At 40.5% G+C, this 18821-nt stretch overlaps 1 protein-coding gene across 1 annotated transcript in view; it reads left to right on the forward strand.

Moving 5' to 3' along the window:
* Positions 1–18593, forward strand: part of LOC117555172 — a 48736-nt gene extending 30143 nt beyond the window's left edge. The window contains exons 5-21 of the mRNA XM_034229956.1: positions 8469–8611; positions 8692–8891; positions 11333–11468; positions 11558–11777; positions 11871–11943; positions 12492–12744; positions 13338–13481; positions 15144–15284; positions 15480–15668; positions 15782–15947; positions 16047–16189; positions 16353–16552; positions 16693–16926; positions 17296–17417; positions 17503–17575; positions 17687–17756; positions 17846–18593. Coding sequence (XP_034085847.1) covers positions 8469–8611; positions 8692–8891; positions 11333–11468; positions 11558–11777; positions 11871–11943; positions 12492–12744; positions 13338–13481; positions 15144–15284; positions 15480–15668; positions 15782–15947; positions 16047–16189; positions 16353–16552; positions 16693–16926; positions 17296–17417; positions 17503–17575; positions 17687–17756; positions 17846–18229 — 2891 coding nt within the window. The 3' untranslated portion in view covers positions 18230–18593. The remainder of the gene's footprint in view (positions 1–8468; positions 8612–8691; positions 8892–11332; positions 11469–11557; positions 11778–11870; positions 11944–12491; positions 12745–13337; positions 13482–15143; positions 15285–15479; positions 15669–15781; positions 15948–16046; positions 16190–16352; positions 16553–16692; positions 16927–17295; positions 17418–17502; positions 17576–17686; positions 17757–17845) is intronic.
* Positions 18594–18821: the final 228 nt, after the last annotated feature.

Consider the following 18821-nt stretch of genomic DNA (forward strand, 5'->3'; position numbering starts at 1 on the left):
CATAGTAACCAACAATGTACTGTAGATAAGCACAGTAACCAACAATGTACTGTAGATAAGCACAGTAACCAACAATACTGTAGAAGATCACAGTAACCAACAATGTACTGTAGAAGATCAAAGTAACCAAAAAAGAAAGAACCAACCAAAAAACCCCATTTCTAGAATAGCTAAAATATCTTAAATAAACCAACATCCTTTTCTTAATATACATAATATTGATGCAGTGTAATTACTAGTTTGGCTATACTAGATATTTTATATACTTAATAGATATATATTTTTAAGACCCTATGTCTTTGCAAACCGGAAGAACTACAACTGTGGTGCTGATTTATACAAAGAATGTGTCTTGGTATTGCACCTTAAAAACGCAACACTGAGGAATAAAAATAGACAAAAGTAAGGTAATAATCATCATTTTTATTATTATTGTGGCGGCTCAATTCCCATTCCAGTTTGAGTCGCCAAGAGGCTAAGCTTGGCTATAGGCTGTGACGCGTTTTCAAAGAGAAAGTCCACACCAAAGTAATATAGTCTGACAATATTATATAGGACAAACTATAGGGACAAAAACGGTCAACAGAAAAAATAGGCTTGTTTGGGATGAGCTGCGGCTCGCCTCGAAAGTAGACGAGAATAGCCGATTGCAGTTGGGAGAGGTCTCAAAAAGCTTGCCTAGTTATTAATTTACATTTTTTGTCAAAGAGATGCTGATTTGAAACTGATGTTACATACAGTTACGGCATTTCCTGTTTCTGACGGATAGAGGGGAGTTTGTCCCAAAGCTTGCTGCTGTATTTACTCCCTCCATCTGACAGGAGGGAGCCTCATGTGTCACTCCACGGAGTTCACTCCGTCACGGAGGGGGAGTGTGTAGGGGTAGGGTGTAGGGCGTGGTTTTGGATTGGGCCTCAATTTGCTGTTAACAGCATTCCAACTATCTGTTCTTCTACCCACGAAATTCTTTAATTTTATTCCGCACGTTATTTTGCCGGTCTTCTTTTGAACATTGCAGAAACTCCGTTCAAACATCAAAACGTTCAGCTCGGTCGGGAATCGAGTGCTATTACTTTTTTCATTCATAACTTTCATAATTCCAGAGATACATCCCATAATTCATCACATTTTTAACCATTGAAGTCAATGGAGAAAATCTTCAGACTTGAACAAACTTCATGCGACTTCAACTGCTAACTGTTCCTTCATACTTTCACTCAGAAACCTCATTCCAACTTTAAAATGTTACACATCTTTCTGACATTATTTGTGTAACACAACTTTTAAATCTGATTCTTACTTTTAGAGATATTAAACATTGTTCAGACATTGGTACAGAGGCCTTCTTCAGATTTTAACATTAACTAGAGTGCGTGATATGAAATCTTGAAATTTGCCTTCATATTTCTTTTTAAAACTGCCATAATTCCCAAACCCTACATTCCTGAGACATATTTTTTCATGACAAACGTATAGGAAAACATCTCATAGCTTGAAAAATGACAAATAATTAAGCAAAATAATTAAACAAAATGCCTCTTGAGGGCATGAAGTGACAAATACTTTCAACATGCCTCCATTAAACCCCATTGTAATTTCAGGCTGATATTTCCTCACAGCAGCAGCCACACACCTTTAGTTAATCTGCCAAAAAAGCCACATTATTGACCCGAAAGTATACAAAAAGCACACTTCAGATACTCAAGGTCCTTGAGATGCTTCACGCTTTGAAATTTCACCGATATCTGTTACGGTTCTTCAACAAAACGTTCACATGTAAGAGGTTTATCTCTCATTCAGAACAATGGAAACCTTTGATCTCTGGACACCTCGTTAGTTCAAATATAAACACCTGTGTCATGGAACACGATGATGTCATAACTCCAACTGACATGCTCAGAGCAGCAGACTTCAGATAATGGTTAATGGTCCTGCCCTCAACAGCTCTACGTCAATTATAGGGTGTCATATGCCGTTTCCATGGAAACTATCCCTCGCCATAAAAGACGATGTCGCTATACATTAACTCCTATGAAAATGTTCAAAAAGTGTTCAAACTTCACATGTGTGCTAACAGTCCAGCCGTGAAGACATCTACGGAACAGTTTTGAGATTTCTTCAAATGCCGTTGCCATGGCAACACAATGCTCGCCAGGAAACACGGTTTTCTCATAACTTCAGGGAAAATGCTCCAAACAGCCCAAAACGTCACAGGTTTGGTAACGATGCAGCCATCAACGCATCTAAGCGTATAATGGGATGTCATCAAATGCCGTTGGCATGGCGACAGATCATTCGCAATCAAGTTAGTTAAAAAGTTTGCAGTTCAAATATTCTGCTGCTTTTCCAAGCCTTTTTACTTTATTTTCTTCTCTCATCACACATTCAAGCCCCCAGTGTTGATGTATCATTTAAATCTAAATTCTTCACTTTCATCTTACACATTACATTTCAGCATAGCAATTCAGCATCAGCTTTTCAGCATAAAGCATTCCCACTAGCAATTTCTTCAGGAATTGCATTCTCTAGTTGTACACAGTCACTGTAAAAAAGTGTTTTACTAACTGGGAGCAATTGACAAGTTACTTACTGTTATACATTTTACAGTATTTAACTGGCAGCAATTGACAAGTTACTTACTGTTATACATTTTACAGTATTTAACTAGCAGCAATTGACAAGTTACTTACTGTAATTCATTTTACAGTACTTGTCAATTGGTGCAAGTTACATACTGTGAATTTCACGGTACGTTTCTTACAGTGTACCTTTCTAAATTGCTACATCCTTGCCTCCTCAGGTCAGCTGATCAACTGCTCCTGAATGTTTCTCAGAACAAAGTGAAAGCTGAGAGGGGGCCGTGCTTTCGCTGCGCCCCCAACATTGTTAAATAATCTGCCCATAGGCGGCGCGTGAGGCTCAGGTTTGGGAAGGCTAAATCACTTTTTTTACCTGACGCTGTCCGCCTCTGCTCTATAGAAAAGCTATACCTGCTGACCAATCAGAGCTCAGTGTGCAGAGTTTAAATCTATCAAGTCATATTACAGGATAAAGGAAATACGGTTTAAACTGCCGTATGCAGAGAAGGCGCAGACGTGTCGCACTTATCATTCATATCACATCATCAATCAGATCATCGATCATATAATATCATCCATCCATCCATCCATCTTCTCCCGCTTATCCGTGGTCGGGTCGCGGGGTAGCAGTTCCAGCAGAGAGCCCCAAACTTTCCTTTCCCTGGCCACATCAACCAGCTCTGACTGGGGGATCCCAAGGCGCTCCCAGGCCAGCGAAGAGATATAATCTCTCCGCCTGGTCCTAGGTCTACCCCTTGGTCTCTTCACAGCTGGACGTGCCTGGAACACCTCCCTAGGGAGGCGCCCAGGTGGCATCCTAACTAGGTGCCCGAACCACCTCAACTGGCTCCTTCGACGCGAAGGAGGAGCGGTTCAACTCCGAGTCCCTCCCGGATGACCGAACTTCTCACCTTATCCCTAAGGGAGACACCAGCCACCCTGCGGAGAAAACCCATCTCGACCGCTTGTATCCGCGATCTCGTTCTTTCGGTCATGACCCATCCATCATGACCATAGGTGATGGTAGGAACGAAAATGGCCCGGTAGACAGAGAGCTTTGCCTTCTGGCTCAGCTCCCTTTTCGTCACAACGGTGCGGTAAAGCGACTGCAGTACCGCTCCCGCTGCTCCGATTCTCCGGCCCATCTCACGCTCCATTGTTCCCTCACTCGAGAACAAGACCCCGAGATACTTGAACTCCTTCACTTTGGGTAAGGACTCATTCCCTACTTCGAGTGGACAGTCCATCGGTTTCCTGCTGAGAACCATGGCCTCAGATTTGGAGGTGCTGATCCTCATCCCAGCCGCTTCACACTCGGTTGCGACCCGATTCAGTGAATGCTGAAGGTCGCAGACCGATGAAGCCATTAGAACCACATCATCTGCAAAAAGCAGTGGTGCAATCCTTAGTCCACCGAACTGCAGACCCCCTCCCCCACGACTACGCCTCGAAATCCGATCCATGTATATTACAAACAGGATTGGTGACAAAGCGCAGCCCTGGCGGAGGCCAACCCTCACCGGAAATGGGTCCGACTTACTGCCGAGGACCCGGACACAGCTCTCGCTTTGGGAGTACAGAGATCGGATGGCCCTGAGTAGAGACCCCCTCACCCCATACTCCCGCAGCACCTCCCACAGTAACTCCCTGGGAACTCGGTCATACGCCTTCTCCAAGTCTACAAAACACATGTAGACCGGATAAGCGTACTCCCAGGCCCCCTCCAGGATCCTTGCGAGAGTAAAAAGCTGATCCATCGTTCCACGACCAGGACGGAATCCGCATTGTTCCTCCTCAATCTGAGGTTCGACAATCAGCCTGACCCTCCTTTCGAGTACCTTAGAGTAAACTGTCCCGGGGAGGCTGAGTAGTGTGATGCCTCTGTAATTGGAACACACACTCTGATCCCCCTTTTTGAAAAGGGGAACCACCACCTCGGTCTGCCACTCCTTCGGTACTGTTTCCGACTTCCACGCAACGTTGATGAGACAGATAATAATCATAATATATCATATATATTATCTGAGTCAGCTTCTCCAGCCGTATCTGGCCGTGCAACACTCACAGTGTCACATACTGTATGCAGAAGTATTATTTTAAGCAACACATTAAGTTGACGAAACACTCGAGTCAAATGTAATTAAAGTCAGATCCACTCGTGTCTTAGATGGGGCACTGATATCATAACTGTTGTACGCTTTCAAACACTCGGTAGTTATTTTTTAACCAGTTGTTCTATATTCCCCTTGCAGGTGCAACTATGTGGCTTGTATCCTGGATTATATGTGTAAATCATGGATGTTTAAAGTTCATATTTGTCTAATATTAGTTTACTTTTCATTAATGAAGTATGACGCTGCGCTGTCAGTACACTTGTCGCTGTTTGTGATTGGTCAAATCAAATGTAGCTAACCTCGCCCCTTTGACGTGAACGCGCTCTCAGCTGGAGAGAGAAACCCTGGCTTGATTTACCGAGTTGATAACCAGCGTTTTAGGACCGCTTAGCGAGATCTCGTTTGTTAGGGTTAGTGAAGATAACTCAAACATATCCAGGGTCTGTTGAACTGGCTTCGTAGTGCACAGGGCACAGGTGTCTGCATAGCAGCGCTAATGTCAAAGACACAAACTTACATCAACTAAATTGAACAGTAATTCACATCTCATAACAAAATAAGCTAAGGCGACTACTTGCATTCGGTGACTTGATTTTAAAAATGAAAACCAGGGAAATTCTTTGTTTTGCGGTCCATATCTCATTAAAATATCTAATGTTAGTAACTATTAAAGACAAAATAGGGACAATTCTGTTCGAATGTATTTTGACCAGACCATTGTAACTGATGTGCAGTCCAGACATACTGATACAATAGGGTCTCTAACTTAAATAAACTCACTAATTAATGAAACCAGTTCAATACGCATTATTCTTATTCTTATCATTCTTTATGAGCACAGTAACGGTAAGGTATCTAATGACTTATTTATTTAGTATTCCTATCACTTAATAACAGAGATGGTCAAACTAAAGTGGTATAGACATGGCAGAAATCCTACAATGAAGAGGGACATTGAACTGTTCACCCGTGAGATCAAGAAAAGAGAGCGAGCGGCCCCGTTGAGGGAGTTTACAGATGAAAAGACACAGAAAGACAGAAGCACAACAACAAGTAGGCTACATTTAGGCCTAGGTGTTTTTTTGTAAATAACCGTCGGTATCAAGAGGAAGTAAAGTCCCCTGGTTTGTCCCGTATGCCCTAACTGCCATAAGACAACTCAAAATCAAGTTGCCATAATCCGACACTGAGGTGGTCTTAACGCACCGGCAGATGACAGCGCTGACAAAGTTCCCGCAGCGAGACGCTACAATACTAATTGTGGGCTTATCATGTTGATTCGGTCACAACAGAAAAAAGAAAAACAAACTCTCGCTCTCTCCAGAGTGGCAGGTCAGCCAAAAAGGCCAAACGGGCCGTTGCCCGGGCAACATTAGCCCGTATCTGTGCACGTCCCTGGGCTGAATGCACCAAATAGTTTGCTGTTGTTCAGTTTAAAGCTGGCATGGCGATGGCCTTGACTCTCTCATGAAGGTAGATCAAATTAAGAAGCTCATATAATATATCGGTACCACTTTACAATAAGACTACCCTTATAAAAGGACTCATAAAGGGTTTATAATTAGGTTATGAATTAGGTTGTAAACACTTTATTAATCATTAAGAACCATGTATAAACCAGTTCTAACATAGTTTTCATGCATCAACACAGGCTCACTATTTGGCAAGATGACTAAGCCTTATATTGGCTACTTAGCGAGAATCAACTCGGTGAACAACAGATACCAAGGATGCTGGCTGATGAAGAAGACGAAGTAAGCTAGCCAATATAAGACTTAGCAGTACAGATAAATGTGGGCTCACTATTTGGCAAGCAACCGGTCACAGGTGCCCTGTTTATCTCATGTCTTATAAAAGCTTATTAATGATTCATAAAGTGTTCACAACCTAATTAATTAATTACAAACTATTCGTAAATCCTTTATAAGGGAAGTCTTATTGTAAAGTGGTACAGTACCAATATATCATATAAATAACCATTTGATATACTGAAATCTAGTATAGTAGGACGTGGGCCAAGATGGAAAAGTATTCAGATACTGTACTTAACTACAAGTAACTATACTATATTGTAAGTAATACATTATAAGTAAAAGCCCTGCATTTCATATTTTACTTAAATGAAGAAAAGATTGTCATGTCATTTGGATTTAAGTGCAATCTGTCCATCTTCTCACCCGGAGTACAACATATTCTCAGATCAAAAAATGAATCAATCCAACGCTTTGTTGCGTCTAAATGAATTTCAAAGTAAAGACACATATGCCAATATTTTTTTTTGGGCTGTTCCACTTTATTTAATTTCTGTTAGCAACTGGAACTGCGTTCCTCTGATACATCTGGATTAACACCACAGCTGTCCGTCTCATCTACCCTGTTAATACTAAAATTCACTTTTGGCTATAACAATGAAAATGACTGACATGCTAAAGTCATAATACAATTTTATAAGGCAAAAAAAACTAGTGTGACAAGATGAGAGATAGCATAATTAGAATTATTGTAGAAAGAGGTGCTAATGTTCAGCTTCATGTTCATAATAATCTCTCTAAATCACTCACAATGACTCGTAACAACACTAATTTGGACAAGATGCTCGGTAAAGGAATAAAAGGATTTTCTTTTTATTAAATCTGACACTATGTTGATCGAGACCATGATCGAGACGTCTTTAAAGTATCCAACGTTTAAGTTTTTAAGTGCTCATTTTCAGAATGGCCCCATTCAGGGAATTATAACATTGAATAATAGGAACATAATAAAAACACATTCATTTGTAAGCTGTATTTGAATGTTAGTTGAGTTGAAGCTTAGTTTAACCACTTAAAAAGAAATCTTTGAGTAGTGCACAATACTGAGAGCACTTTGTTGAAAAAGGCTACATTTGCTTTAAATGTAATATTTTATGAGAGGGACACGATGAATATACAGAAGATACATTATACTAGACATAAGAGGCCAGAAATACAAGTGTAGCTTGTCTCACTTTGCAGACATTACTATGCTGCAGTTATACTGAGCTGAAAGTCATCCAAATGCTTCAAAGTGCCTTTATATAGTTTTATGTCTGGGCCTCTTAAAGATACTTATTTTCCCATTTTACGTGGTTTGCATGATTTGAGAAATTATCGACATAAATATAGCAACAGTAACTGCAAAATAATGAGTGGGTTATTGGCTGCTTACTTTAAGAACTTGAACACAGAATACAGAAAAATGAGCAAGCTGGTATTTCCTTAATGGTTTACTCCATAATTGGGGCTTTATAGTTGCCGTACAGTACTGTGACCTCACTGCTGATCAGTGCTGGTTGTTTATACCCGCAATTTGTATCTCTGGATGGAAAGAGATACAATAAAGAGTTATAATAGTTGTAAATAAAGAACATTTGCTCTTAGGGATTAATTTAAAGAAGATATACATTATATTTTTATTTTACCAGGATGCAGTGACACAAATATTTGGGAAGGCTTAGCCTTCCCTAGCCTACAGTACCCGCCGCCCCTGAATCTGCCCCTGAAAATGAGATAAGCCATTAAACTGCCTGTTTTTATATCGCCTTTTAAAACCCACCTCTTTTCCTTAGCGTTGGACACTTTTTCTTTTAAACCTATTTTATTGTTTGTGAGCTGAGCTGTGGGACTTTTTGTATTTGATTTATTTCTCTGTACACCACTTTGGTCAGGAGATTTTAAAGTGCTTTACAAATAAAGCTGTGTTGTATTTTATAACATGAGAAACACAGTAATAATGACATCACTCTGCTGTGTTTCAGGAATTGAGACATTTGAAGGAAAATACTTCCACAGCTGGGACTACAAGGGGCCTGAAGACATGGTTGGGAAAAAAGTGGTGGTCATCGGCATCGGTAACTCAGGAAGTGACATCGCTGTGGAGAGCAGCAGAGTGGCAGAGCAGGTGGGGAAGTATTTTCTGTATGCTATTTTCCTCCTTCTTCATGATCATTTGTGTGTCTGACTTTTGCCTTTGTGGTGCAGGTGTATCTGAGCACTCGTAGTGGAGCCTGGGTCATCCGTCAGGTTTCTGACAATGGCCTGCCAGTGGACATAAAGTACCTCACACGCTTTGTCCACATCCTCTCCCAGCTGCTGCCTATCAGAATCCTTAACTGGCTGTGTGAGACAAAACTCAACGCCATGTATGACCACACCATGTATGCCCTCAAACCCAAACACAGGTAGGTGCAGCCAGGGTGACAACAATTATAACTGTGCATATTAGACCACTTCCTCACATTCTGAGCAGGAAATAAAGTCACATTAAAGCATTTCATCTTACATAGTGAAGAAAGCTGGTTAGTTATTCCCTTTATACAATGATGGGCAGTAAATATGCCCATTCACCCAAGTACTGCACTTTCACTTGGAACAATTTTGAGGTAAAGCTACTCTGATTGAATATTTCCACATACTGCTCCTTAATAATTCATAACAAGTCAAATATTGCACTTCATATATCTGATAACTGTAGTTGTTTGAAGATTCGGATTGTTTATAAAAAATGTGATTAACAAAAAGTGTATTATGTACTATGATAGGCTAAGATAAACTTTATGCATCCCTTATTGTTACGGGTGAGCGAAGCAAACAGGACCCAAATGCAGATAACACTGAAAATACCTTTATTTCAAGGATACACAGACAAACAGAACACTCCCCGGTGAACACAGTCACAGACAAACGACGAACCAACAATGACAGACAGAAAAAACCGAAGTTAAATACACATAGGACTAATCAAGGAAACAAGAGACAGGTGAGGAGGGAGGAGAAAACACGGGGGCACCAGGTGAACACAATCAGGAAAACAGGTAGGAGGGAACACACAAGGGTTGCGTTCCGATAATCCAAAAATCAGCTCCTAAATTCTAACCCTATCTCCTATTCCTTGACCTCTGAGTGAAACGTCACGGGGTTAAGGGATAGTGGATAGGAGAATTCAAAAGGACTTAGGAGAAGAGACTGCGGTACTTTAGAGCAGTGGTTCTCAAATGGGGGTACGCGGACCCCTAGGGGTACGTTGGAGTACTGCAGGGGAGACGTGAGATTTATTTTTATGTTAATGAAAAAATAAATAAATAACAATTTTAGAAAAAGTAACGAAGTTTGAGCAGTGTGGGTTTTATATTAACAGAGTTACACATATTTCAAAACGCGAAGTGTAATAACTGTAGTTGCCTCTGTTAGGGAAATAATTATCATAGACGCCAAGATGTGACATACAGGACAAACCTTGACGTCTGTTTACCTCCTTTTAGGACACAGGCTGCTTCAGCCAATAATGTTATTGTTCCCATTCTGTGACCGGTCAATACTGGGTCACAGATGGTCTGTATTGTGGGTACACTGGGACACTTCCTTCTCTGTTGTCTGAGGACTCCAGGGCATGACATATCCAAGGCCATAAGTGGCGGAAACTGGTAACTTAGTGTGCCCAAACTATCTAAAGCTATCTTATCAAAACATGTTGATGACTCTCTGTGGAACCAGTTAAATGGGAGAGGCTCTCCAGAATTGACGTGGCAACTCTACCGTGAAGTCAGAACCTCTGGCTCTTGGACTTGTGATGTGAATCCTCCGGCCGTAACTCCAAATAAACCATCAGTGTTTGACATCAAAGCTACTGCTCCTACCGTGTCTCCTACCGTGTCTCCTTCCTGAGTCGGTGACTCCCACTGCACACAGAAGTTTCCTCTACAGCCTCCCTGTCAGAATGACAAAGCTCCCCAGTGAAGCACAAGCCCATGTTTCTCACTAAATTATAAGTACAACTTATTAAAAAGATCAGTTCAATGCAACTAATGTCGTCTTAGTGTTATTGCATGATGTTAAAATTGGTTTGCCATGAATTTAGTGATGGATTGTAAACATTTGAAATGTAGCATTTAAGTGTTTCTCAGTTACAATGTTGCTGTTTTAATAAATCAGACACAGATGGTACCTCTTTATATAGACAAATTGTTTTTGTGCTGATCAGGGGGTACTTGGCTGAATTTTTTTTTCAAAGAGGGTACATTATTGAAAATGGTTTGAGAATCACTGGCCTAGAGGGCCACACCAATACTCATAGAAGCTGGAGTTACAGTAGGTAACTTCAGTTCCTCGATTATAGCTCCTCCATTATCGCTCCTCACTCCTCGGTCCTCCGGCAAAAATAAGGCCATTGGGACGCTACTCAAGATGGCGCAGACAAATCAACTTCCGGTGAGACAGAGGAGCGAGGAAATGAAAAATAAGAGAAGTGAGAAAGGGCCACAGACAGGAAACCAAAGACAGATCTAGACAAGACAAAACACAACAGACAGATCGTGACACTTATATTCACAAGCTAAAAAAGGAGCTCCACCTTTACCAGAAGCAGCTTTAAAGTCACATTAAAACATCATTAGATATAATACAATTATATAATGTGTTTTTCTCTGAAAAAGAGCAGAGTGAGTTTAACTTGTTGTTATAGAAGTGTATTTTGATGCCAATACTTTTGAAAAGTTAATTAAGTAAAATGTTGAATGTGTGACTATTAGTTTTAGAAGAGTATTTATACATTATATTTTATTACTTTTGCTGAAGTAAAAGATGTAAGTAGTTTATTTCCCTTGTTTTCCTGCTGCCTCCTAAGATTCTTCAATCAGATCCCGGTGATCAACGATGATTTGCCTCTAAAGATTCTGTCTGGGTCTGTTATCATCAAACCAAATGTGAAGGAGATCTGTGGCTCGTCCGTGGTGTTTGAGGATGGCAGCACTGTGGAAAATGTAAAGGAACTTAGTTTCCAATGATATATTCTATCTTTATTTCAAGCAAAATTCAAGGCTATCTCTTACTTTTCTCTTCCTCTTTATAGGTGGATACGATCGTGTTTGCAACAGGTTACAACTATGATTTTCCATACTTGCCAAGTAGTTCTAAGTACATGTCTGGGCATCGTCTGGGACTGTACAAACACGTTTTTCCTCCAAACCTGGAGCATCCCACTCTGGCTGTGGTGGGTTTCATCCATGCCTTTGCAGCGATCATGACACAGGCTGAAATGCAGGCCCGCTGGGTCTCACGAGTTTTCAATGGTGAGGCTTTACCAGTTTATCATCTGCCACTTTTCTAAATACTTTTCAAACGGACCATATACCTTTGTCTGTCTTCTGTCTTTTGCATTTCAGGACAGGTCAAGCTGCCCTCAAACCAGGCCATGATAAAGTCTGTTGACAAGGACACCAAGGACATCGAGAAAAAGTAAAACTAATATTCCTCTGCTAGGTTATTTATTGCAGACAACATTGTCAATTAATTTGATAATATCTTAAGGTTCTTCAAATTAGATTCAAGTTTCAAGGTTTTTATTGTCATTCGTACATGAATGCTATAATAAAACTACAGTGTAGTTATGTCCAGGGGTGGACTGGGACAAAAAATCAGCCCGGGAAACTCGACCGGCGGACCGGCCCAACTCGGTACCACTAGTCAATTGTCAACGGTGGGGGGGGTGCTAGTGAATTGTCCGACCGGCCCACTTCGGTACCGGCCCACCGGGGAAAACTCCCGGTATTCCCAATGGCCGCCCCTGGTTATGTCGATTAAAATCTTAGGTCACAGGCTCCAACAGTGCAACACAAGAACACAGATCAAATAGTGCAAGTAAATACAATAAAATAGAATAGAAGTATTGCCAGAGTCTATATACAAGTGATAAATAATTTGTAATTAGATTTGTTAATAAATAGTAAACAAAGGTTTGAGTGCAACAAATTCCTATATTCATTTCCGATCCATCCTCTCCACAGCTACATTGTGTCAAGGTTGACACCCCTGCACGTGGACTTTGTTACCTACATGGATGACTTAGCAGGAGAGATTGGGGTGCGGCCCAGTCTGCTCTGGCTCTTCTTCACAGACTACCAAATGTTCAAGATGGTTCTGTGGGGACCTGTCACCAGCTACCAGTACCGCTTGAAGGGACCAGGGAAATGGGACGGAGCCCGCAGAGCAATCTCAACCACGTTGAACCGCGTGTACCAGCCCCTGAAAACCAGACAGGTCTGAAATAAACACGGTTTCTTCATAAGACTCTTATGAAATGTAATGCATTATGAACCTGTGTCTTTTCCAACTTATCTGAACATCAAATCAAATCATCAAATCAAAGTTTATTTATATAGCCCAATATCACAAAACACTTTTATCTCAGTGGGCTTTACAGATTAACAAACATAGATGACAGTGTTAAAGGATTAAAACAATTACAAGAAACTAATTAAAAGACAAGATACAAATTAAATAGATAATAGAAAAAATACCAAGAATTGTAGGAGTCAGGAGGACACACATAGGCTTATCTTAAACCAGCTCTAACTACAGGCTTTATTAAAAAGAAAGGTCTTCAACACACTCTCAAAGTGTTCAACACTGTCTGCCTCCCTAAAAACAACATGAAGTTGGTTCCCGGGAAAAGGAGCTTGGTAGCTGAACGCTCTGACTCCTAATTTAGTTTTGCAGACTCTTTGAACCAATCGAAGAGGGAGTGTAATACTCTATAGATGCAATAGGGGATTAAAATATATTGTGGTGGTCTTAAACATGAAATAATGTTTGTATACATCCAACGTAACTTTCCGTCCTATCCCTTACAGCTGGAGACAAAAGAGGCCTCTGTTGCTGGCAGCCTGTTCAAGCTGAGCCTGACCCTCATGGCTGGAGGAGCGGCCGTTTACTACATCCATGTGCGCAACCCGACCACCATCCCCACTCTGCTGGCCAACCTGCGACCACAAACAGCCTAAACATGTTAAATCAAACATGTTCCAATATGCAGACCAAATACTTTACTTGTTTCCTTAAGTAATCTAGTTCAATTAACTCCTGTTTGGGTTGTGATTATGGGAATACCACAGTTTATGCTGCTTTTAAAGCTAAAGCTATTACTACTTCTATATGTTTAGTTTGTTTAAATGCCATATCCTTTTTTCTTAAGAAAGTCCACTGTATATGCACATTTTCAATCCAAAAAGTATGGTGTGACAAAATCCTGGTTTTCAATTGTAGATCCACACAATCGTTCACTGCTAATGATTACTGTCAGAAATGTCCTACAACAAACTCTTAGTGTATTGAAAAAGTAATACTGAGTTAAAGTGTAAAATAATGGAATTCAAAGTTGGTAGTGGATGTAAAAGTATTTTCATGTTTGCGTATAAACACAAGCAGGTCTGTTAACATTGGCTGGCTTGTAAAATGTCAACCATAACTACATTAACCAGATATATGTGTCTTAAGCTTTTAAATCACAGAGAATGTAAGGGAATGTTAAACATATATAAAGACATCTCACTCTTTGAGTAGACCCATTAATAAAGACTTAATCAAGAGCTCTCTGTGTGTGTGTTGTTGATCATGTGGTGGGGGGCGGGGACATTGAAACTACAGGTGAAACGGGAGGAAAGTCAAATGTGTTGTGAAGCAAGCATACTAGCATAGGATGCTATAAGATTATGTATACTGCATTTACAACTACATCATTTATATTGTGTATTTCGTCAGTGTGTTTTTGTTGTTGTTGCCAGAATCGCTCGCGTCACCTGGAGAACAAAAGACACCGCTTCCGCTTCCAGTGTTTACTCGAGTTTACAATCCGAGTGTTTCGACAACAATGGATGTATAATAAGAGCTTGAGTATATATTCTGAATATACTCAAAATGATCCTCTGAATTTCAGAGGATCATGGAGTATATACTATGTGGTTTAATGGGCATGTAAAAAGTTAACTTTAGCTTCCTTTCTCTTTTAATTCCCTCTGGAGATTTTTTATTGTATGGTGCCAGAGAAAAAAACGTATTTTCGGGCCAAGAGCCGTCCCGCTGAGGTGGAAACAGAAATACTGGCTTGCAGGGTGACATGTTCAAAGTTCATCGCCTGCAATAGCCTTCTGTAGATAAGAAACATGCAGTTCATGTGAATGTAGAGGCTGTTTAGCATTTTAGTCGCAGCTGACCGGGGACTTGTGGAAGGTGAGAGCAGTTTTTCAGACTTCAACAATGCAAACATTTATCTTTCTTGATGTTCACATTACACATGCTGAGCAGAGCAATAGGCTACTCCTCCCTAGGCTTACTAAATGTAATTAGATATTTGACATTGCTGTTTTTGAATAAGTGTTACCTCTTCTTGTACAGAAAATGCTTAGCTTTGCTGAAATAATCATAATCCTTTGTTTTATCATTTTATTTAATTGTCTATTTAGTCTACTGAAGTAGTCCAACACTTGGTTATGCATGTTATTTTGAGTTAATCTGAAGTCAAATGCTCTTAGCAAAAAGCTATGTTTATTTAAGAGGAGTGGATATATTAACAGATATTCTCTTGAATATGAATAAGTAAATGATGACGTATGCTGGAAAGGTGATCATAGCTGTTTAGACTTTTCGTCTTGTTTTCTCAGTTCTCAGCCATGGTGCGACGTGTGGCAGTGGTGGGAGCCGGCAGCTCTGGTCTGGCTTGCATCAAGATCTGCGTTGAGGAGGGCTTGGAGCCTGTTTGCTTTGAGAGCAGTGATGACATTGGCGGCTTGTGGAAATTTAAGGTGAGTGGGGGGCACCTTGAGTAGCCCATACATGAAGGTAGTGGCCAGTTAAAGATTGGTTTTATGATACAGTATGGCCTAAGAGTTCCCAACCTAATCAGGAATAAAATGATATTCAGTTTGAAAATAGATTGTGTCAAAAGAATTGCAAACCTCAGTAAATTGTCCTTATCAAAGTTTTGTTTGTGCCAACAGGAGTCACCTGAGCCAGAGCGATCCAGCATCTATCGCTCCTTGGTGGTGAACACCTCCAAAGAGATGATGTGTTACAGTGATTTCCCCATGCCTGCTGACTATCCAAACTACATGCACAACTCCCAGCTGCTGCAGTACTACAGGCTCTACGCTGACCACTTTGACCTGCTCAGATACATTCATTTCCAGGTCATCCTCTAGGAGTTCACCATCTTTTCACAAGTTTATACAACATACTATGTGAAGTTAAAGTTATCAATTCTTTCTTCTTTTTTTTCTGAATGTGGTCATGCATGATACAGACCACAGTGAAGAGTGTTGCCCAGAGGCCGGATTTCTCTCTGTCAGGTCAGTGGGACATAGTGACAATTAACAAGGATGGCGAGGAGGAGAGAAACGTCTTTGATGCAGTTATGGTGTGTTCGGGCCACTACACTCATCCGTCCTTACCCCTGTCAGGTTTTCCAGGTCTGTCAAATTCAAACATTTTACAGAATTTGATGAAAGAGCATTCATCTTGCATATACTGTAACTGTTTTCCTTTTGCACCATCTGTATCTACTCCAGGATATGAGACGTTTTCTGGCAGGTGCTTTCACAGCTGGGAATACAAAGATGCAGATGCCTGCAGAGGAAAGAGGGTGGTGGTGGTCGGCATTGGCAATTCTGGAGGAGATATTGCAGTGGAGATCAGTAGATCTGCAAAGAAGGTAAGATGGGAAAAAAAGGAAAAGCTTTAATTTAGTTTGGCAGAGGAGCAGGGGATAGATGAAAACAATGTGTACTTAACTGCTATAAGATTGCACTGCACATTGTTACTTCAAAATATGTAACCCATGAATTCACATCTATCTTTTTAAATCTCTCTGACAGACATTTCTCAGCACACGCGAGGGGGCTTGGGTGATTGGCAGGATGTCCAGTAATGGTCTTCCTCTGGACATGACCGCTATCACCAGACTCAACAACATGCTCACACTGCTTCTGCCCAATACTTTGGTCAACTGGGCAGCAGAGAGAGCACTGAACTACAAATATGACCACAGACTGTATGGTCTGAAGCCCAAACACAGGTGCCGCATGATTCCAGTGTGAAAATGCTGTCAGCAGTGCAGACTGTTACTCTATCTAATACAATGGTGTCATTTTGAATAGGATACAATCTTTGTAACAAGATAGGTGGTTGATTCCTTTCATTTCATTTATTTCCCAGACTTATGGACAGAAGGCCTCTGATCAATGATGACCTGCCTGGTCGAATCCTTCAGGGAGCGCTTGTAATGAAAACCAATCTAAAAGGATTCAAAGACTCAGGAGTGGAATTTGAAGATGGCAGAGTGGAGGAGAACATTGATGCTGTGGTTTTCTGTACAGGCTATAATGGAACATTTCCATTCCTGCCTTCAGTCTTAACTGACGGGCCTCAACGAGAACTGACATTGTACAAGTGAGTATGTTGTCAGTAGAGTTTGTATAGCTATGTGTAATTTAAAAAAAAAAAGTTTTACTAGTTGAAAATCCACACTAAAACTTAACTTAAGGGGTTGTAAATGTTGTAAGATTACCTTTCACATGAGAAGATAGATAGCATTTTTAATAAAACAAAAAAAAGATCCTAATTATATTTCAATAAATAAAACTATAGAAAAATGTTTACAGAGCATAAGATTGAATTGTGCTTAAATTGTGCTGTTTTAAAATAACATTTTAGTTAAAAAATATGCATCCTATGAGTTATTGTGTATATATATATAAATATATTAAAATATATTTTGTAAGTACTGCCATATATTAATATATACTTTGGTAATTTCAGGACTCTGTTTCCTCCTTCTCTGGTACGACCCACACTGGCCGTCATGGGTCTTTTCCAAACCAAAGGACCAATCACGCCAATTGTGGAAATGCAGGCGCGATGGGCTGTCAAGGTCTTTACCGGTAAATTATTATGAGCTTTAAATGTAAACACACCCGCTCGGGACTGAAAAGTGCAAGGTGTCAGCTGTTGTGTTTCATCTTCAAGGTTCGAGCTGTCTTCCACCTAAGGAGAAAATGCTGGAAGTCATAGAGTCTGAGAGGAAGAGGAACATGAAAAGGTAGACATCATCTTCACAATGAAGCTCATTCAAAAGAACAGGCAGATGTTCTTCCTGCACGTATAAATTAAATTGTTTTTGAAATGTGAACACATTTACTTGCTTTCTCAGCTATCCTTGCCCACGAACGGCAGCTCTCCAGGTAGAATACATCCCTTACCTGGATTTCATGGCAAAGGAGGTTGGTTCAGTTTATCTCGATATAAAATTGCGTTATCATTTGTATTGCACCTGTAAGATACAAACCTCATGATATACTTCCAATCACAGGTGGGTGTTCGACCAAACCTCCTGACACTACTGCTGACAGATCCTGTGCTCTGGGTGAGGATCTTCTTTGGTCCCTGCACTCCATATCAGTATCGTCTCACGGGGCCTGGACAGTGGGCCGGGGCCCGTCAGTCGATCCTCACTCAGTGGGAGCGATTGGCTCAACCCTTCAGAACCAGAGCGGTACCGGAGAGCAGGCCGTCTGCGATTTCTCCCTGGGCGCTTGTACTTGGAGGAACAGTTGCAATGGCTTTTGTTCTGTCTAAAACTGAGATAACTCCAGTGCTGTCGGGTGCCGCCCAGTTTCTGGACAGGTGCAAGATGTTTCTGAAGGACTCCTGGTTACACCAGACTAAAATGATCATATTTGGGTACACTGTGTAACGAACATAACCCAAGATCATATATGTTGCAATATGATGTGCAACTATAATACAGACATTGAAATATTAATATCCTAGATATTCTAAGATTCATTGAAAGAAAAAAAAGTAAATGGATCAGGGAATTTTAAGACATTTAAAGTTTTTTTTATTTGGTGTTTGGCTTGCAGAAAAAGAGACAGCCTCCCTCTTTTAATGTTGTGTATGATTGTAGTATTATGTAATAATATGGTGCTACACAATTGTAAAAGTAGTTGGCACTCTTCTGATAGGTGTATCTGTTTCAAAGGTCAGAGAAAACTGCAATCTACCATCAGATAGCATAGAGAAACCCAAATTGAGGCTTATTAAAAACTATAATTATATGTATGTGTGTTTGTCGGACTGAGCTCAGCATGATACACAGAGCAGATTTAGCAGTGACCACATGTTGTTGGTTTACTTATTGTCTGTCATTTAATTCTGAAATGAATCGTGTACACCATGTATAGGTTGGTTATTTTTGATAAAATACCTCTGTAGGGAATCAGGGAGAGGATAAGCCTAGAGAGTGTTGTTTACCTGGAGCAGCACCATCTTCAGGCTTTTATGTG

Source organism: Gymnodraco acuticeps, unplaced genomic scaffold (assembly GCF_902827175.1).
Source record: "Gymnodraco acuticeps unplaced genomic scaffold, fGymAcu1.1, whole genome shotgun sequence".
NCBI lineage: Eukaryota > Metazoa > Chordata > Actinopteri > Perciformes > Bathydraconidae > Gymnodraco > Gymnodraco acuticeps.